General features: G+C 41.1%; 1 protein-coding gene across 1 annotated transcript in view; it reads left to right on the top strand.

Annotated features, from left to right (window-relative positions):
• Positions 1-20034, top strand: part of LOC135199276 (uncharacterized) — a gene marked incomplete in the record, with an annotated part of 93547 nt that extends 73513 nt beyond the window's left edge. Inside the window, 2 exon segments of the mRNA XM_064227173.1 lie at positions 19253-19538; positions 19785-20034. Coding sequence (XP_064083243.1) covers positions 19253-19535 — 283 coding nt within the window.
• Positions 20035-21937: the final 1903 nt, after the last annotated feature.

Genomic DNA, 21937 nt, shown 5'->3' with positions numbered 1-21937 from the left:
ACCACATTAAACCACTATATAACAAATATACAGCCAAATTTAGAAAAACAGTAATAGCTGAAAAAATTGCATCATGGAAAGAATATGTCTCAAACATATCTTCAAACACATCCACAAGGGATATCTGGCAAAAGATAAGGAAAATCAATGGAAAACATATAAGACCTCCAAGAAGTGCAATACATTTAAATGGAAAAATATTCCTTGATATTTATGAAATATCAAATATAATTGAAAAGCATTTTGAAAACATCAGTGCTTACTCCAGCCTAGATATACATTTTCTAAATATCAGAAAACAAAAAGAAAATATAATACTCAATTTTGAAACTCTTGAAGACCTGGAATATAATTATATTTTCAACATGGATGAACTAGGTAATGCCATCAACTCATGTCATCCCTCTGCACCAGGATATGATAAAATATCATTGTTCATATATGAAACAAACCTTCAGTCTTAACATTAGGATTATACTAGCGCCAAGCTGGAAACCGGTAGAATTAAAATTAAACCCGTGAGATCCAGGGACTATTGGCATCTATACCAGGTCACGGGGCATGCATTACCCAGAATACCTTTGGCGTCCTGTAACCCGCCAGTTAATTTTCTACCGCCTTTAAGATAGGACGTGTTTACTTTCTATCTGTTTTAAAGCCGGTTTTAGTTTGACCAATTTTATTCATTTCACTTTTATTTTTATTTTTAATTTTTCTTTCTCTGGGTGTGATCTGAAAGTGTGTGTACGTTGTGAGATGGAGATTTTTGCTTCACCAACGGGAACTTCTTCCTATTCGTGGAAGAGACAAAGGAAATGCCCTGAAGTGAGTGGCTTTCTTTGTTCAAGATTTCTAACTTCGGTGTCGACAGATCCTCATCCAACGTGTAGTAGGTGAAGAGAAAACGTATGTACTATTACTAATCCTTGTTCAGTTCGTCGCGGTTGGTCGGTGGAACAGTGGAGGAAGTTTTATGAGAAAGACCAGTACAAAAGAAAGGAGACGACGCCATCTTTGGATGACCAAGCGTCGCCGGCTTCTTTTGTATTGGCAATACACCAGACTGTTCCATATGTTTTGTCGCCTGCTTTTGATTTTTCCCATACTCCTTCAGTTTCTTCTAGCGATTCGCTATCGGAAACACCAGGAGGGGTTTTGGGTAATTTTATGCATAATTACACTCCGTTGTTCCTGGCAGGGAGGGGGGGGAAGCATCGCCATCTTTGTTCCAGGTGCCCCGGCGCTCAGAGAATGGAAGGTACGTGGACAGCTTTAGGCCTATCAGGTGTACCAACCTTGGAGGGTTTGCTGTTTCATTACATGGCGTCGCGATTCCAGCAGAGTTCGGCAGCGCTGAATGTTACTCATCCCCTTGGCTTGCACTTTATGGGAACTAATGCCGTGGCTACATCAACAACTTCAATGTTTCCGGCGATGCAGAACATTGGAGGTAGTTTTGCTGCAAACGCAGGGATGCCACCAGCAGCCGCCCAGTCTCTCCCTACAAGATTGGTGACGTCACAACCGGCATCACACACCGACATGGCAGACGCGATGACGTCACAGCCTCCTGAGCCAAATACGCTTTCTGACTCGTTGGTACACACAGTAAGGAAGAATTGTTCATATACGAAACAAACCTTTGGTCTTAACATTATGATTATACTAGTGCCAAGCTGGAAACCGGTAGAATTAAAATTAAACCTGAGATCCAGGGACTATTGGCATCTATACCAGGTCATGGGGCATGTATTACCCAGAATACCCTTGGCGTCCCGTGACCCGCCTGTTACTTTTCTACCGCCTTTAAGATAGGACGTGTTTACTTTCTATCTGTTTTAAAGCCGGTTTTAGTTTGACCAATTTTATTCGTTTCACTTTTATTTGTATTTTTAATTTTTCTTTCTCTGGGTGTGCTCAGTGTGGGTGTGATTTGTAAGTGTGTGTACGTTGTGAGATGGCGATTTTTGCTTCACCAACAGTAACTTCTTTCGATTCGCGGAAGAGACAAAGGAAATGCCCTAGAGTGAGTGGCTTTCCTTGTTCAAGATTTCTAACTTCGGTGTCGACAGATCCTCATCCAACGTGTAGTAGGTGCAGAGAAAATGTATGTACTATTACTAATCCTTGTTCAGTTTGTCGCGATTGGTCGGTGGAACAGTGGAGGAAGTTTTATGAGAAAGGCCAGTACAAAAGAAAGGAGACGACTCCATCTTTGGATGACCAAGCATCGCTGGCTTCTTTTGCATCGGCACTACACCAGACTGCTCCATATGTTTTGTCGCCTGCTTTTGATTTTTCCCATACTCCTTCAGTTTTTTCTAGCGATTCGCTATCAGAAACACCAGGAGGGGTTTTGGGTAATTTTATGCATAATTACACTCCGTTGTTCCCGGCAGGGAGGGGGGGGGAGCATCGCCATCTTTGTTCCAGGTGCCCCGGCGCTCAGAGAATGGAAGGTACGTGGACAGCTTTAGGCCTATCAGATATACCAACCTTGGAGGGTTTGCTGTTTCATTACATGGCGTCGCGATTCCAGCAGAGTTCGGCAGCGCTGAATGTTACTCATCCCCCTGGCTTGCACTTTATGCGAACTAATGCTGCAGCTACGTCAACAACTTCAATGTTTCCGGCGATGCAGAACATTGGAGGTAGTTTTGCTGCAAACGCAGGGATGCCACCAGCAGCCGCCCAGTCTCTCCCTACAAGATTGGTGACGTCACAACCGGCATCACACACCGACATGGCAGACGCGATGACGTCACAGCCTCCTGAGCCAAATACGCTTTCTGACTCGTTGGTACACACAGTAATGAAGATAATGAAGAAATTACAAGATCTAGAGGAGAAAATTGCTAAGAAAGACAAAAAGAAAAGGCATGATTCGTCTTCTTCCTCTAGCTCAGCGTCATCGCTAAGTTCAATGACATCAATGCGTGTACCAGTCAAGCGTTGGAGGATACGGGATTTCGTGACTGATCCTCGGGCCAAGAGGAGAAGAGTGAATTCTTCTTCATCTTCGAGCCAGGGCTGTCACATCCCGGTCAGGAAGAAAGTCAAGAAGTCAGTGGCTGGTAAGCTCAAAGCTAACGGACGAAGCCGTGTACAAGAGTCCGAACAAGTGAAACCGTCGACGGTCGCTGGGCTAGCTACAAATAGTCTAAGAGAGACTACAATGCTGTTGGTAAAGGACAGATACCAGTTTGCCTGTAAGACCTTTTAAAATACTGAAAAAGAATGAAAGAGCTCTCATTAAAAGAACGAATAATAGAGAGTTGGTAACCTCGTTTGATACGTTGGTGGCAGGCATTGTTCACGTAGATGAGGGATCAAGGCCGAATTCTCCGACGGTCGTTGGAGACGATATCAATAATCATAGAGAGGAAATTAGTTCGGTTTCAAGAGAGCCTTCATCTTGGAGGTATAGGCAAGATTCTCACTTTAGATCTGCGAGCAGAGAAGGAGTTAGGCGGTCTCGTTCTCCTACTGACTATTCGGGATTAAGCCATCGGCGGCCATCAGAGATCAAAGAGGCCACGGCCGTAGGGGCAGACGGACAAGAAGCACCTGGACGTTTGTCAGCAGATAGGAGTGAGATAGCGTCTCCTGTGGCTGAACACAGTATGTTAGAACCGGAGGAAGGCGAAAACCAAGAGTTTCTGGCTTCATATGCGGAGGTGATTGATTTGATTTGTCAATTCAATAACCTTTCGGGGAGCACGGAGACACCTGCCAGTATGCTTCCTCCGGGGATTGACATGGTGTTTGGATTGAAAAGGATACGAAGGTGTCGTATGAATTGCCTTGTTCAAGTCATGCGGAGTCCGTTTTACAACACGTAAATGCACGGATTGTGGGAAGGGATAATTCCTTCAGATCGAATAGATCGTTTAAGTTTATCCCTCCTCCAATGATGAAACATAGGAAATATTATAAGTGTGGTAAGGTTAAGGCCTGGATTAACCTTAGTTCAAGTTAAGATGGAATGCCCTTCAATGACTTGCCAAGAGGCTGCTATGTTGAAGCAACGGCTTCTTCAACCAAGAAGCAGTCTGAAACTTTGGTCAACAGCAGTGGCGAAATATCATTTGAAATGATAGAAAAATTAGCTCCTATAACTAAATCATATTTATTAAAATTCTATAATAGTATCTGGCTAAAACGTGTCTTTCCTGATAAATGGAAGCATGCCATAATAATTCCAATAAATAAACCAGGAAAGGATGCAAGTAATCCATCTAATTATAGACCAATATCCCACAAGTTGCCTATGCAAAATCTTAGTAAAAATGGTTAATACACGATTAACGTATGTAATAACCAAAGAATCCATTTTAACACCAACACAATCTGGTTCAATAGCTGGCAGATCAACCCTAGATCCCTTAACACATTTGGAAGATCATATCAAAAAAGGCTTTGAACAAAAAAAATTAACAGTAGCTATATTTTTTTATATAGAAAAAGCATACGGTACAACATGGAAATATAACATCATGCAAAAACTCCACTCCAAGGGACTAAGAGCCCACTTACCAATATTTATTAAGAACTTTTTAACAAATAGAACTTTTCAAGTAAGAGTAGAAAATTCCTACTCAGTAACCTATAAACTAGAAGAAGGAATCCCTCAAGGTAGTGTCTTGAGCTGCACATTGTTTGCTTTAGCAATCAATGACATTACTATAAATATACCAAGTGGTGTAAAAAAAACAGTTTATATGTTGATGACTTTGTTATTTACTATACGAGTAGTAATTTGAGACGTGCTCAAAGAGTTCTGAGTACTGCCAATTCAAATATATGTAGTTGGACAAATTCAGTTGGATTTAAATTTTCAACTGACAAAACAAAAGCTATCGTCTTCTACAAAGACAAAAGATGGCTGGAGAACCAAACAATCAAACTTCACCTTTATAGCACTGAAATACAATTTTGTACAAAAATCAAATATATCTAGGAGTGATATTTGATCAACATTTAAATTGGAAAGAGCACATCAAATACATTAAAGCCAAGGGCATCAAAGCCCTTGCCATATTGAAAAAGCTATCACACACTAATTGGGGAGCAAAGCGAGACATTTTATTAATGATATATTCATCCGCCTCAGAATCTGCATTAAAAACTTTCAACTCAATGCAGTGCACCATGAAGTCGTGCGATTGTGCACAGGAGCATTCCGATCGTCCCCAACTACCTCTACCTTCTGGTAGAGGTAGTTGTGTTGCCCTTGAAACATCACTGTAATTTGATAACAATACGAACGAGGTCTTTCACTGCAAGTGGGATCGTCTCCTGCAGCTGACTGCTTTCAAAACTGTAATCCAGTAACGAGTTAATAGTACTAGCTCTTTCCCAAAAAGAGCTAAATACATAATGAACTTGCATAACATAGATCCAATTTTTCACCCACCAATGGAATTGCCACCACCGTGGATTTTAAAACTAATAAAGATATGTACCTCCCTGTCTTACTTACTTAAAAAGCAAATGACAAGTACAGAAATGTACTGCCAACATGCTTTGGAGCACATTAGAAGAAAAGGAAACAAATTCATGGTATATACAGACAGTTCCAAAAATAATGTTGGAGTAGGAGCATCTGTATATTCGAAAAATATGTTAATAAAAAAAGCCTACCTTTAATATCATCAATATTTACTGCTGAAGTCACAGCCATACAGATGGCTCTTGATATGATATCTGAGGCAAAAGCAAGAGTGTCTGTTATTTTCAGTGACTCACGTAGCGCTATAGATGCTATAAGACAGTATAAATCAGTAAACCAAATAGTACAAGAAATACAAATAAAAATTCATCAACTCCTCCAATCAGGATTATCAATAGAAATATGTTGGATCCCAGCACATGTGGGAATAAAAGGAAATGAAAATGCAGACTCAGCTGCCAAATTAGCCTGCACTATCCCTCCAGCAATTACACATGCCCCAGTGTCAGACTGAATAACATCTGTTAAACTATTGATTTACCAGGATTGGAAAAGAGAATGGGCCTCAGTGCCAACCGCAAATAAACTTAAAAACATAAAAAACTGAAGTGTATGCATGGAGGACATCCTCACAGGAGGAAAGATCAAGAGAGGTGATCCTAACAAGGCTCCGTATAGGAAACAAAATCTCACATGGTCACTTAATGTCAACACCACATGCTGACCCAATAAAGTGTAATAGATGTCAAACACCCATGACAGTACAGCATTTACTTATTGGGTGCCCAAATTGGACCCAGCAAAAATCAATTTATTGACGGAATTAAAAAATGAAAAGTATTCTTCCTGAAAGGAAAGATTTTTCAATTAATATCATAAATTTTTTTTAAATAAGACAGGTTTCTCAAATTAAGTCATTTTTTTTTATTTATTTTTGTTTTCTCCCCTTCTCCTTATTCTCAGGATTAATCCCTGAGAACCAGCCCGAGAAGAGTCTACTTGAGACTCAGAGGTCTGGAAAAACTAACCCCTAGTAATAATAATAAGCAGCAGATTTTTTTTCACTGTTCTAGCCACTGCATGCATGAATGTTCCACTTACCACATATACTCATACGTCATGCAACTTTTGAAGACCTAATTTTTAAGCTAATTTTAAGGGGTCACATCATACACAAGATATAAAATTAGAGTATGAAATATTCTTGTTTAAAAAATACAAACGTAGCGAATACAATATGCATCTTTTCCATGGATCTCTTAAAAAATTTTGCTCAACTTCACTGTATCCAATAATATTGTATGTACAGTATTCTCATATTACTCTTGTACCATTATAAAATACAAACAGCGATCATGTGCCTGCATTGTTAAGGATTTTGTGAAACAACGATATGCTTCAGGAATTTTTGTTTAGGCATCAATTTCCATTTAAAGAAAACCATAGGGGAAAGTTTCGTCCCATCTGCCATGCACGTTAAAACAATAGTAAAATGTGTTCCTTCATGCCCTGTAGTTTGATTAAAATATTTTTTCTCTCCAATTTTATTTATGGTTGAGTTTGATGGCATATCAAAGTTTAGGGGCATTTCATTCATATTGCCAATGCATAATAATTTAGAGGCATTAGCAGCTTGAACATTGTTTGTTTTCACAGCTTCAGCTACAAGTTCTGCTTAAATGTAGCAGTATACAGTGGTACCTTGACATACGAAATTAATCCATTCTGAGGCGGCCTTCGTAACATGAGCTTTTCGCATCTTGAACCGCATTTTACATGTAAAATGCCTAATCCATTCCAAGCCCTACAAAAACACCCCATTAAATTTTATAATAAAGCTAAATTGACCGATAAACAATGAAATACTTCAACAATTTGGACCATTCAATACCTAACTTAATACATACTAGTAATAATATGTACGTACAGTGGTACCTCGAGGTGCGAAATTAATCCGTTCCGAGGCGCCCTTCGTATCATGAGTTTTTCGTATCTTGAACGGCATTTTACATGTAAAATGCCTAATCCGTTCCAAGCCCTACAAAGACACCCCAGTAAATTATATTTCCAGGCCTACAACACATGTTCTAGGGTTACAACGCCGATCCGACGGAAGAAATATGACTCCAAAAAGGCAAAATACTGTACATACTTGAGTAATATTCAACTGCATGTAATGTTCAACCCATTTTTACTGCAAATATTAGGACTTTAGCATATGTCCCTTAGCAATAAGCCTAGCCTATGTTAGCGGTTGCTACTGTAACCTAGTCTATGATTCTGACATCTAAACCTATGAAGCTAAAAAAAAAAGCTTAAAAGTATGCCAATAAAATGTATAAATAATCAGTTATGTACTCATTTCAAATAATTATTAATTAATCATTAACTATAACACACAAACAAAACCTTCCAGTCGTTTGTTTACATTCAGCTCTTACGAGTACCGAACGAATGCCAAGCAATTAGTTTTCCTAGGACATAGTAAGCCATAAATTTTCATTAGTATCTCTCTTCAACTAATGAAACTACCAAACAGTATATTAACCATTCATTTCTATTCTTTATTCTATCTTTACCTAATGGAGATACTGAGTTACTGACAGCTATGATTGTGAATTAGATATAAAATATAAAATAAATCAGACTGCTATCATCGAAGCCAACAAATACATATTTTTTAGAATTCTTCTTCCTTTTTAATATTACGTTACGTATATGTTTCATATACGTAACGTAATATTAAAACAGAAAAAGAATTCTAAAAAATACGTATTTGTTGGCTTCGATGATAGCAGTCTGATTTATTTTATATTTTGTTCATGAAACTTACCTGTCAGATATATATATATCGCTGTATTTTCTGAAGTCCGACAGAATTTTAAAAACTTCCGACACACGCAGTGTCGGCCAGGTGGTTAGTACCCATTCCGCCGCTGGGAGGGCGGGGTATCAGGAACCATTCCCATTTTCTATTCATAATTTTTCTGTCGCCGGTGCTGGAAACACCTGTTTCCAGTACCTCCGTCTTAGATTTTGGAAACTTCATTGCCGCTAAGTATCCTAATTGTCTTTTAATTTATTTACTTGGATTTGTGGCTAGACATACGCTATCTTAAATTGATTTGAATTTGATTCATTTTTGCATAAGATATCTGAATCTAGTTAGGCTAGTTTCAGAGGGTGTTGTCTGCAAAGATAGGGTGTGGCTACCGAAAGCTTCGGTAGATCCGCACTTGGTATGCACGAGGGGTATGAGTCTTGCTTCTTTGTTGAGATTTGTCATGTAAGGAGTGTGAGACTTTGTCTAATTCCGTAAGGAAGACGTATGATTCGTATGTACGCAATTAATCAGTAAACATGTCTAATTCCGTAAGGAAAACGTATGATTCGTATGTACGCAATTAATCAGTAAACAAAAGTCAGGGTAGTGAACCTGCTAACCTTCCTGTAGACTTTTTTTTTTGCCTAACCCTGTAGTATGGCCTACGGGTTATGAATATGTCTGCGAGAGGTGATCGCTCTCCTTCATTGTTGTGAAGAGTGCTACTTCTGTTATTGTTTCTCATAACCCTGTAATGTTGCCTTCGGGCCCTAAACAGTGTCTGTAGAGGTTATTGCCCTTTCTCTAATACTCTTTCGATTCGTATCTTAGAATCGAAAGTGCTTGCTTTAGAGAGCATAGCGAAGTGGCTAAGTGCAGTGACAGTGCCCCTTGTGTAGTGGAGGTGCGTCAGATCGGCCTTATTTCGCCTCTAGGCCGGGACCTCTGCTTGACTCCCAGGACCCGGGGAGAGAGCATGTCGAAAGCCGAAGGAGGGTTACGAGGAACCCCCACCGATCTGGCGTGCCTTCGGCAGTTTCTGATGAAAATCCCCAGACTGCCTAAGTGCGTGCACGTGCACGAATCCTGAAGGATTGCTTCTCGTCCTCCGAAAAGGTGGGCGGTCCCACTCCCGCGCAGGGGTTGGAGCTTTCGGAAGGACTCGCGGCCCTCCCCTAAATAGAAGCTTTATAGAAGAGGACGCTTCACGTCCTCTCTCTCTCGTTATGCGTTCCAGTGAGAAGTAAGAAGGCGAACGTCGCCTGATCACGTGTACGTCTTTCCACCGAGAAATATGAAATAGAAGTCTTAGTAGCAGGACGCTTTTGAGAGCGGACGTCCGAGCTTTGTTACTGTGAGAATAAGAAGGCGTTCCCTCGCCAGTCGCCCTCGTATTCTCACACGATCAACCCTTCTCCTGAGACTGTTTCGTGCAGTCGGATTTCTCTCCGAGATGTATCTCGCTTGTTTTGACGCCTGTCAGGAGCGTGACGCTTTTCTGCACGCTTCTTTTGACGCTCGGCTTGGACGGGACGTTCGGATGGACGCCAGGCGTGCGCGGGTGCACGCCAAGCGCGCACCAGTGGACGCCGAGCGCACGCCAGTGGATACCGAGCGCACTCCGCGCGCCGCCAGTGGACGCGAGCGCAGCGCGCCAGCGCACGCCAGGTGTGGTCGCCTGGCTGAACGTTTTCTATTGAACTCTTCAAGCTCTTGTTTACGATTTGGGCCTCAAGAATTTTTACCTCTACCTTCGGTGATACCTTATACCTCACATGCAAAGAATGTGAAGTAAGCAGTGCTTCGGAGGAAGCTTAAAGTGAACAGACAACTTCGTCTTCGAAACCCAGCAAGACCTCGGGTTTCGTGAATTCAAGAGGTCTCTGTCAATATTATATTGCTTTTCGCAAAGGTGGATGGAGTTAAGGAAAGCTCTAGGGAAGATCTCGTTTTCTCTACCGCAGTGTTTCCAAAGACTGTGCGATAAGGCAGTTTACGGGTTAGATAAAGGCTCGATGTCCTGCACGTCAGGACTCTCGGCAATGTTCAGTAGGATTCTTGCAAAGGTACTCATCAAAAGGACGCTCTTCAGGAAAGCGCAAGATAGGACTTCTTTTGCCATACTGCAATAAATTTTAAGCTTTAGCAGGCTTTAGTTGTGATACGGGAGAGGAAGCTGGTTGGAGAATTCTTCCTCTTCCCAGGATAATTTTGCCAAGCTTTTTAGCCCATCTGAAAGGGTTTTTCAGATAATAGGTTTTGTTAGTTTCTAGTCGGGACTACGCTGCCGAATTGAACATCGTCGTTCACCTGCCGTAAGCCTAGTCTCTTAACAGGATTCTTGCCCCTTCCTCGTTTGAGACGGGAATTCGGAAAATAAAATGCTCGACTTCCTGGATTACGTTTTGTCAATTCAGTGACTTTCCCCATTGACAATATTACTATCGTTTTGTCAAGTAAGTGGGTATCCCCTCATTGACAAAATATCTCTGTCCCGTAAATGGGTTAGTTCTCATTGACAAAACATCTCATTAACTTGATATTGCGTAAAAGCGAATAAGCTCTTATTGACAAGATTCGGAAGAGCTCTCATTCGTCATTCGCAGACTCGTACAAGAAATAGACTTGTAGACTACGTCAATGAACGCTTATGTCCAATAACATAAGAAGCTTGAGCTGACTGCTTCGATTCTCTTAAGTTTTGTTCATGAAACTTGCCTGTCAGATATGTATGTAGCTGTATTTCCGAATTCAGCTATATATATATATATCTGCCAGGTAAGTATGAACAAACTTTATTGTATCATAACAATATCATTTTGCCTTGCGTTATTTTATTTCTTGTTGGTTCAAGTCATACACGCTTGCTGTAGTTACCTCTTCGGATGGCAACCGAGAGGTCTATTGTCTATTTTAAGGACATTTAATCGTTACTCCTGCAGCCTTCCAGGAGTTTCCGATTTATCTTTTACCGTTGTATGGTAGTGTTCTGACGACACAAACGCATCTATATATTTAGCGTTTTCTGTTTCGCTTAAATATACCAGCTTGAGAGTCTATCTGCTCAAAAAATAACGGACCTATTTCTTCGTAGAATAGGTAGCTGGCAACCCAGACATAAAGTTAAGAGACGACATTCGTTAAGCTGCTGGCTGCTGCTGTCACGCTGTGTCTGTCCTCCAGTCCAACCGAGCCACCAGTAACAGATCGTGCGCTGTCATGCGCGGTAGGTTACTTCTCTCTCTCTTGCGGGATTGACTGACTAGCCGTATCTCTGTGCTGGCGGTTACGTCTCTCCTGCGGGATTGACTGACTAACTGTATCTCTGTCCTACAATCACAGACTTTAGCCTAAGATTGAAGGGATTTCTTACGTGAATAATTAAACGTGCTTCGTTTTGCCTACTAGGTCAACAGAGTTATCTCTTAATCCTTTCGGTGCTCGTTACCGCACGGTATAGAACTACGAGTCTACCGCAACATTGCACTTTTATATGCTCTCCTGCTTAGGCAAAGCGCAGCCTTATTAGGGAAGTAAGCATACTCGGGGAGGGAATGGATGAGCTTGCTGGGGACCATTTCCTTCCTGAAGAAGTTTGTTTCCCCGAATAGACTGCAATTAAGATCACAGTTTTTTCCTACCGGGCAAACAAATATTATTCAAGATCTAGGAATGATTCTGAACATCTCTCAGTGCGTCTATCACCTGAGGTGATAGAAAGAAGGTGCCGGACATCTGGATAGGGTTTCAAATGTCCTGGATCTTAATCAGAAAGAAGTAAAGCGATTCGGTAGTCCCTCCAGTCCTCGAAACGATTTTTGTTTTGGGAACCAGTGGTCCAGATCAACTCTGATATTCCACAGCTCTCTCATATCTTAAGAAGTATCTTCTCTCGGTCCCTGTTCGAGTTTACGAGAAAGAGCCTATTATAACACAGGCGTAGAATGTAACGATCCTCTAGAGGTTCGTTACAGGATTGCAAAAGTCCGTACGAATCGTCTCGATCGACGGCAGCAACTATTGACTTCCGAGTGGAATATTTATTTAGAAGTAAGTTGAGAGTTGTGGAGACTTTAGGGACGCCCTTTCATTCTTCTCTTCGATATGTTGAGGACGAAGAGGCTTCTTCTTCTCTGCTCCCTTATTCTCGATCCGGGATCGGTACCATTAAATGCCATCCTATGATATTGAACGGGGATGGATGTTTAGTCTCTTTTTTTCCCCTTTTTCAATCGTTTAGGAAATGTAATAAGAGGATTTATGACGTCACAGGGAGCGACAATGACGCTGATCGCCCCATGTTGGCCTTCAGGATCCTGGATTCACAGAGGTCACATACTTCCTAGTTCACTTTCCAAGGACCTTTTCCGAGAGAGTCGGTCTACTCTTAACTCGAAAGGTACCTATAACCTCTCCGCTCTGAGTCTGACTACGTTCAGGCTATCGAGATGTTGACAGGAATAAGATTACCGTCTTCCATTTCCGTCTGAAGAATGGGATAAGCTGGCAGTCACAACTATTAAAGAATATGCAAATATGTTGTTGCGGCCTTTGGGCTCAGAGATTTGCGTCTGTCAAACAACAAACCCCTTCACGATCTTTGAGTTCTGTGGAATCTCGAATCTCGCTCACCATCTACTTTTTGTCTCACCTGTTTTCTCGGAGTCAGACACTCGTGCGAGATCAGGCGACATATAGTAGCCCTGAGTTTCTTGTTGACGAAGTCGGTTGCGTTTTATACACCCCCGATGATCGTGTAACATGAGACCAGGTTGGACTGTCAGGCATTCTTCCTTCGGGACTGAATCGCCTTTTTGCTCCTCGCTCCTTTCTCCTGGCACCAGAAGCTCGAGTCAGGAGTTGATTCGCTGACGACGTTGGGTTGCGTTGATACACCCCAAGGTTTGCTTAGATTGAATCGCACAGGCAGTCCAGAGCACTCATCCTTCAGCGAAGAATAGTGCCTTTATGGTCTTCAGGGTACAGCCTTGCTGTCCTTGATTCGTCTGACTGGTCCAACTGGTCGGTCACCTGACTTTAGTACAGACGGACTGACTGTGCATGTCCAGATCGAAGCTTTCAAATTGGAACTTAGACGTAGTCTGAAGTTCTTGATGTTAAAGCATTCGAACCTCTCCTACCTGTTAACTTCTTGCATGTGATCAGGAAGGCCTTCTTCTAACCACCCTAGATACGACAAAGAGGGTTAGTGAAATTTTAAGCCATCGTCACAAGTTTTGCTTTAGAGAACACAAGGCGGTGTGCTCTCTAAGCCTTCCGTTGTGGCCTAAGAATGGAAACACCCGTTTTTGTCCTTGGGCCAGGAGCTTGGAAGCAAGGATGGCACAAGTTAGTGGGCAGGAGCCAGAGAGAGTCCTGTGCCCTGTCGGGTCTCTCAAGTTTTATCTACATAAAACTCAAGAAAGTCGAAGTCATTGAAGGGCAATCTGCAGTGTTCCGAAAAAAGACCAGACTTGCCCATATCGAAGAACACCCTGGCTTTAGTGTTAAGGAGTTCTTTCAAAAATGCTCCTTCATTGTGTTTGCACAAAGATTTGAAATCTTTTTATCTGAATGCTCACGAGGTGAGGGCGCGGCCTCGGAAGCATTTCAACAGAGCATGGCACTCAGCAACATCCTGAGTACCATGTTTTAGCGAAGCAACTCTGTGTTCACTTCACACTCCCTGCGAGATGTGAAGATGGCATATGAGATCTGCTGCTCGCTAGGGCCATACGTGTCTGCAGACACAATCTTGGGGGCAAGAAGTAACACTCATCCTATCCTGTAGAAAATGGTTAGGAAGAGCTCTTAATTTAGTTGATGAGTCGCCGACAACGGCGACTTCTTAACTCTTAAGCCTTAGTTTAAAACACCTTAACTTTGGCTAGGTTGGTCAGGTGGTGATATATATATATATATATAATTTATTTTACTTCTTAGCCCTCATGGTATGGTCAATATGGTCTAGTCACGTCGTGGTCTCGCCCTGTTGACAGATCATCTGGAGTGCACCAGCTATATAGGTCTCTACCCTCGCTGGCAACTCTAGTAGCACAAGCAGACTTACATGGCAGTAAACCACGAAGCCAGCTATGGCTAACAGGTGGAACCAAGATGTAAATCATCTGCATGCATTTGTTTCCCAAAATCCTTCTATTCTGTCCTTCCCACCTCCAAGGTGGGATTCAGCTATATATATCTGACAGGTAAGTTTCATGAACAAAATGATATTGTTATGATACAATAAAGTTTGTTCATACTTACCTGGCAGATATATATAATCAAGTACCCACCCACCTCCCCTCAGGGGACAGTGGAAATAAAAATTATGAATAGAAAATGGGAATGGTTCCTGATACCCGCCTCCCAGCGGCGGGAATGGGTACTAACCACCTGGCCGACCACTGCGTGTGTCGGAAGTTTTTAAAATTCTGTCGGACTTCAGAAAATACAGCGATATATATATATCTGCCAGGTAAGTATGAACAAACTTTATTGTATCATAACAATATCATTTTATGATATATAATTCACAATTTTTTAAATCAAATGTATTGCATGTACTCATTTCAAATAGTTATTAAATAACCATTAACTATAATAAACAAACAAAAAAAAAGCTTCCAAACTTCTGTTTACATCCAGTACTTACGAGTATCGAACGATCGCCAAGGAATCACTTTTCCTAGTACACAGTAAGCCATGCCATAAATTTTCATTATCTCTCTTCAACTACTGAAACTACCAAACAGTATAATAACCATTCATTTCTATTCTGTATTCTATCTTTACCTAATTTTTTTTTATTAAAGGTATTGCATGAATAAGTTTTTCAATTTACTGCATCCTTTTACCAATAGAATACATAAAGCAAAAGGGGTAGATGCTGACCAATAGGAGAGCAGGATCTTATGGGGTGACTAGCATCAGGAACCAATAGGAGAGCGGGAGGATGGTGGCGAGTTTACTCAGTTGGTGGCGCGGGAGTTTTAAAGCTGAGCCTTTCGTATGTCGAGGTATCACTGTACCTGTAAATAAAGTGTATTAGTGTATACATGGTATACAAGAAATACGTATGTACATACGTATGTTTGTAGTAAAATGTGGAACCTTACCTTTCGAGTGAGGCTATCTCCGAAAGTGGCGACAGAGGAGGAGGACAAGCGGCAGAAAACTTCTTATAGTACGTACACTTAACTTTACGAAAGACATTAACAAAACTATAACGCTTAACTTTAAAAAAAACTTGAAATTTAATTTTTTTTTATTTTTACATTTTTTTTACTTTTTATACATTTTTTTTTTTTTACCACTTTCAACTTTTTGTTTTTTCGTAGTATCAATTGGATCTTCCTTTTTGTTTACTCCTACTAAAGGCCTCTTTAAAAAATAACTGTATAAGGAAGATTGCTTCGGCCTGCTTTTCACAATGTTCCTGAAACGACTCGGGCAAACGTCATCGAACTGCGCAAGCATATGACCTGTGTAAGCCTTTTCAGGGTGTGTCTTTTCTACAAATGATTGCACCTCATGAAAAGCAGCTAGAGTATCCTTAAATTCTGCTGTTGCCATAGGATCGTCCTCCTCCTCCTCGCTGCTGCTAGAGAACTCATCTTGAACGACGTTATGTTGCATGGCCTCCAACTCCTTCAGGTCATCCGTCGTAAGCTCCTCTTGGTGCTCCTCGAGAAGGTCATTGATGTCGTCCTCGTCGACAACCAGCCCCATGGACTTGCCGAGTGCAATAATCTCTTCAAGATCTGGTTGCAAAACAGTTTCAGGATCGTCAACTGTTCCTAAATCTGCAGCACCAGCTTCGCCCATGTCGAATCCCTCAAAGTCTTGGGCGGATACGGCATCAAGCCAGAGTTTCCTCCATGAAGAATTCAAGGTTCGCCTCGAAACCTCCTGCCAAGCTTGATCGATGAGTCAGATGCATATGACAACATCGAAATGCTCCTTCCAAAATTCACACAAGGTGAGGTTTGTGGTATCGGTGATGTTGAAACATCTCTTGAAAAGATGTTTCGTATACAGCTTCTTGAAGTTCGATATCACTTGTTGGTCCATGGGCTGGAGGAGAGGGGTGGTGTTAGGCGGAAGATAAAGAACCTTGATAAAAGAATACTCCGCTAGGATATCTTCCTTGAGACCAGGAGGGTGAGCAGGGGCATTGTCCAACAACAGCAGGCATTTCAGAGGGAGGCGCTTCTCTTCCAAGAATTTCTTCACTGTTGGGCCAAAACACAGATTTATCCACTCAGTGAACAAAAGTCTCGTTACCCAGGCTTTTGCATTAGCCCTCCACATCACTGGAAGCTTCTCCTTAAGCACTTTGTGGGCCTTGAAGGCTCGAGGAGTATCCGAATGATACACAAGTAGGGGCCTCACCTTGCAATCCCCACTGGCGTTGGAACAAAGTGCGAGCGTAAGCCTGTCTTTCATAGGTTTATGCCTGGGTAGCTTCTTCTCTTCCTGCGTGATGTACGTCCGACGAGGCATTTTTTTCCAAAAAAGGCCAGTCTCATCACAGTTGAAGACTTGCTGAGAACTGTAGCCTTCCTTGATTGTCATCTCGTCGAACGTCTTAATAAAGGCTTCGCCCGCTTTCATGTCCGAGCTGGCTGCCTCCCCATGCCGCACCACCGAATGGATGCCAGTTCATTTACGGAATGTTTTGATCCACCCATGAGAAGCCTTGAACTCTGAGGTTGGCATCGATGTCCCTTCTCCTCCGTCGTCTTCGGCCTGGGCAATCAAATCGCCAAAAATAGCACTGGCCTTGTGGCAGATTGCCGTCTTGGTTATCGTATCGCCAGCGATTTCTTTGTCTTTTATCCAGACGAAGCAGCCTTTTTATCTCGTCGTGCACATGGCTCCTTTTGCTAGACAAAATAGTGACGCCCTTGGAAGGTGTAGCTGCTTTGATGGCATCCTTCTGCTTAGGGATGGTGCCTATTGTCGACGGATTTTGGCCATATTCCTTGGCGATCACACTCAATTGCATGCCAGCTTCATACTTTTTAATTATCTCCATTTTTGTCTCCAAAGAAAGCATCCTCTTCTTTCCGTGAACTTCAACTTTCTTTGGACCCATGACTACATATATACTGTACGTAATTAAGTTATGAAGTACGTACACATATGTAGTAAAGTTCTCACACAACACGATAAAGTAGTACTACAACAAAATCACTAACGAATTTATGTTAATAAACGAAATCGTATAGAACGAACGAATTTGGCGTGCTTACGATACCGATGATGCCGCCAAGTGGCTGAAAAAGCACGCCGCTACGTAGATGCATGATGGGATCATGGGAGAGATGCTGACCAATAGGAGAGCAGGATCTTATGGCGGTGACTAGCATCAGGAACCAATGGGAGAGCGGGAGGATGGTGGCGAGTCTACTGAATTGGCGGCGCGCGAGTTTTAAAATTGTTATCGGTGGTCTGGGCGAATCTCGGACTTTACAGCAACAACCTTTCGTATCCTGAACTATTTTCGTATGTAGAGCCAAAAAAAATCTTCGTATTTGCTTTCGTATCTCGAGTTTTTCGTAAGTTGAGCCTTTCGTGTGTCGAGGTACCACTGTATACTGTATACTTACTAATCTTTTCTCCACAGGAATAAGGGTATACATTACTGTAATGTAAAAATATATCAGTCCTATTCTATTTAAATGCAAGCAAAACCATGTCTCCATAAATTTTTTATTTAGTGAGGCCACCTCTCTTCCCCTGTAATAGCCATATATGGGAAGGACAGAGAAGTTAATTATGCATTTGGGCATGACAGGAAGCTTTCCATGCCATTGCTGGAGACTATCAAGTATCTCCTCTGAGTGAGAGGGTTTTCTCTAAAGGCTGCAGACCAGATGAGTGAGTTGGCTGGCCTCTTTCTTTCCTTTCTTCCTATGGGCGGGTCAGGGAATAGACACATCATATGCTGGAACTGGTCTGATGCAGGCGAGTAGGGTGGTGATACTGGTGGTGGTTTTGTATTGTTACTATACAATAGACAAATCTGCTATTCAGTAGCAAGTGCTCCTTTCTCTTTGGCAAGGGGAATGGGGAGTGGTGACAAACCTCTGTGACTTGCATGGTTTGTTGCTTGAACAGGGAGTTTTCTTTTGTTCCTGGAGTGCAATGAATCTGGCCATATATCATTGTATTTCAACCCAGATGGCTTAGGTTTTAGATATCCGATTGTCTATTCTCTCACGGGCTTGGACCCCCTTCTTTAGAACTTTTTTTTTTTTCTTCTTTCTTCTAGGCAGGGTGGTCAGTTGAGTTAAACTCCCAGCCGGTTTAGGATACTTGTACCTCCCTCCAGGTATAAGTATCCTATTGTAAAGACCGAAGGTTTGTTCCGTGTATGAACAAATTACAAAATTTTTAATCAAATTGTTTCTTTCATAGCTTACAAACCTGAGGTCTTAACATTTACTGCCCACCTCTTGCCACCCCCTCTCTTTTCCTGGGTTGGGGGAAAGACCGACGCATCACAGGGTTCTATGCCTGGTTGGTGACCAGCTTCCACCTCATATGCGCTTGAGTTGCCAGACACGAAAGGTTCCTTGCTTTACAATCTTTGATTGCTTTTATGACAAATTTTCTAAGACTATTTTTCATAGCTACAAACCTTTGGTCTTAACAACAGGATCATATTTAGCACCTAGCTAGATCTGGTTACCAGCTGATGAAAGAAGATTATCCTATTGTTAAGACCTCAGGTTCATAAGCTATGAAAAATACATTGATTAAAAATTTATTTTTCACCTTTTATCAGTTACCATGTTCATTACATTTAGTAATTCAGCTTAGTCATTACCAATAATCAGTATATGTAACAACATTAGTGAAGGTAAGGCATTTTTATGTTTAAAACAAAACATTGTCAAGTTTTAAAATTTTCAGGTACTCTGTTACTTTAGTATGTTTTGAAGGGACTAATTCCTGGTATTTTTCAGCATTGGACGCCATTCAAAAAGCCTTGACACAGAACGAAAAGTATGTGGACTTTGTTATGGAAAGTTTGAACTTATTGTAAATTCTAAAGGCAGAGGTTCAAAGTCAAGCAATTCAGGAACCCCATCCCATGGTTCCCAAACACCAAGAACTCCAGGAGCTTTTGCACTGTTTGTAAAAGAAAACTACAACAGTGTGAAGAAATCAAGGCAGAATTTAAAGCATGTTGATGTGATGAAGATTCTGAGCGCTGACTTTGCAAAACTGAAGACTGGGAGTAATTAAGAGGTAAATTAAAATACTTTGCTTTTTATTATCCAAAAGTATACCTTTGCTAAACATTGTTTTGCAGAATGATTCCTTCACAAATCTGAATGGCTTCTTCCATGTCGCTCTTCGTTAATTGTGTAACATGACAGCCACATGTAGTTAAAATAGCAATACAAATTGCAGTTATAAAATAATTTATGTAATAAATTATAATATTTAGATCAGTTTGGTTCATTACTAACCCATTTCTTTATTCTTTTTCAGGTTACAGTGAATAAGATAGCTGTACAAGTTCGGTAGTTTCTTTTTTCTCAAAATACAGATCCTACATGGTGGCGTAAGATTGAAACTCATTTTTATGCATCTTACTGGAAGTAATCAGGGTATGGTAGTAGCTGTAGACTGAAGTAAGGTTGTAGGCTTTCTCACTGTTGCATATGTGGAATTTTTTAAAAGACATTTTAAAGTGCAAATATTTTTTTGTAATATATCTTTAAATATAGTGATTTTAACATTTCTGTGTCTCTTTCCATTGAGAGCTTATATCCTGACTTTTGTTCCACAGTTTATAGTGGACTGTTTTTCTTTTGTTTTACAAACCATCCCAATAAGAATACGAGCCTTACACAATTTAGTAGTTTTGACACCATGTAACATTTCTGTTTGATCTGTTCTTGACAATTAATTTATTTAATTATCTGATTCTTCTTTTCATTTTCAAAACTGATCACGATGGATCCCCTGTAGGGGGCAGCGCCACACCTGACATTGTGCACTGTAGGCATTACTTAAGGTTCTTTACAGCGTCACTTCTGTCACTACCTGCAACCCTATTCATTCCTTTTACTATATCTCAGTTCATATTATCTTTCTTCCACCTAACTTACCACCCTCCAACAATTGTTTCATAGTGCAACTGTGAGTTTAAACCTAATTTACTGTTTCCCTTTCAGCGTTGAATGGCCTCATAGGTTTCAGCGCTTGGCCTAAATTTTATATTGCTTCCTATTCCTAAATGTTGGCTCTGCCCAAAAGTTGATATTCATTCCATTTCATATAAAATGTTAGTGAAGCTGGGGGACAAAACTTCATGAAATTTAAGTCCCTGTTCTTCTCAACACTTAAGAAAGTTTGAAGTATGAATTTCTGCCTTCATATCTGGTATGTGATAGCCGGATTGAAAGAAAAGAAATACTCTGGAAAGGGGAAAGTGGCAGTATAGATGCTATGGTGAGATGTAAGGGCTTTGATGATGCCCGAGTGCTAGATTAGGTTTCCTTTTTTTATTTACAGGTGACCCAACTTTCTTATGAACCATAGATCTGTCAATTGTCACCAAATCTTCCAGAGATAGAGATTAGGGTACATTCTCACTTTATTGGTACAGTAAACCCTAGATACGTATAAGCTTCATCCTGAGATGATCTTTTACTGCTATTTGGAAACCTTATTAGTGGAAGAGCAGAGCTGACCAAAGTTGCAGGCACAGTTACCTTTTTTTTTTCCTTTAGGTGATTTCATTAGGTGATTTCAAGAAGCTCAAATAGGGATTTGCTTTTATGGCCTCTTAATTCTCAGGTGAAGATGGTGAGAGGTAGGAATTTGATGCCACTACACTTAAGCTATGTTGCTTGGGTCTCCCTGTTGTTGTAACTTTGCACAGCCACTTAAAGGGACCAATATCTCAGGAAACACTGCACACACATGTCTTATATTTTGTGTTTTGGATCCTTTGGCAAATGTGCTCAAGTTTCAAGTAAGCAGACCTTGCTTCTCGTATTTGATCATTTATCATGCTCTTACTTCTCTCATTTGATCATTGATCATGCTGTCTTGTTTCATGATTGGCATCCTTTGAGTAAGAATCTTTTGTGGTTTACCAACTGGTGAGCCCAGTCCCCTTGGAGCATTGGTTGATAGCTAATATGAAGGTCATATGCTCTCTGTCAAGGAACTTATATACCTCTCGATCAAATTGTTATTCTCAACAGTCGGCCTACCTTCCCTCCTTAGTTGCGATTTTCACAAATTTTGATAATTGGTTTGTAAATCAAACATTAAATTTTTGTTTAAAGTTTAAATACAAATCTATCACTTAAACTGATGTCTTGCCTCCTGACCACACTTTTGTTCATATATGAAACAAACCTTCAGTCTTAACATTAGGATAGGATGAATACTCAGCGCCAGCTGGAAACCGGTAAAGTTTAAAATAATTGTGTACGCAAGGGACTATTGGCATCTGTGCTTGGTCACGAGACATGTGGAGCCACCCACATACCCCGCTTTAACTCGTGACTCTGTTAGTTATTTTCTTACCGCCTTTAAGAGAGGATGTGCTTTGCCTCCATCCTTTTAAAGCCGGTTTAGTTTGCCCCCTGTTGTTTGGAATTTGTTGTTTGGAATTCCCGGGCATG

The sequence above is a fragment of the Macrobrachium nipponense genome, chromosome 23 (genome assembly GCF_015104395.2).
Source record: "Macrobrachium nipponense isolate FS-2020 chromosome 23, ASM1510439v2, whole genome shotgun sequence".
Taxonomy (NCBI): Eukaryota; Metazoa; Arthropoda; class Malacostraca; order Decapoda; family Palaemonidae; genus Macrobrachium; species Macrobrachium nipponense.
The sequence above is the reverse complement of the archived record's forward strand: the minus strand, read 5'-3'. Positions and strand labels throughout refer to the sequence as shown.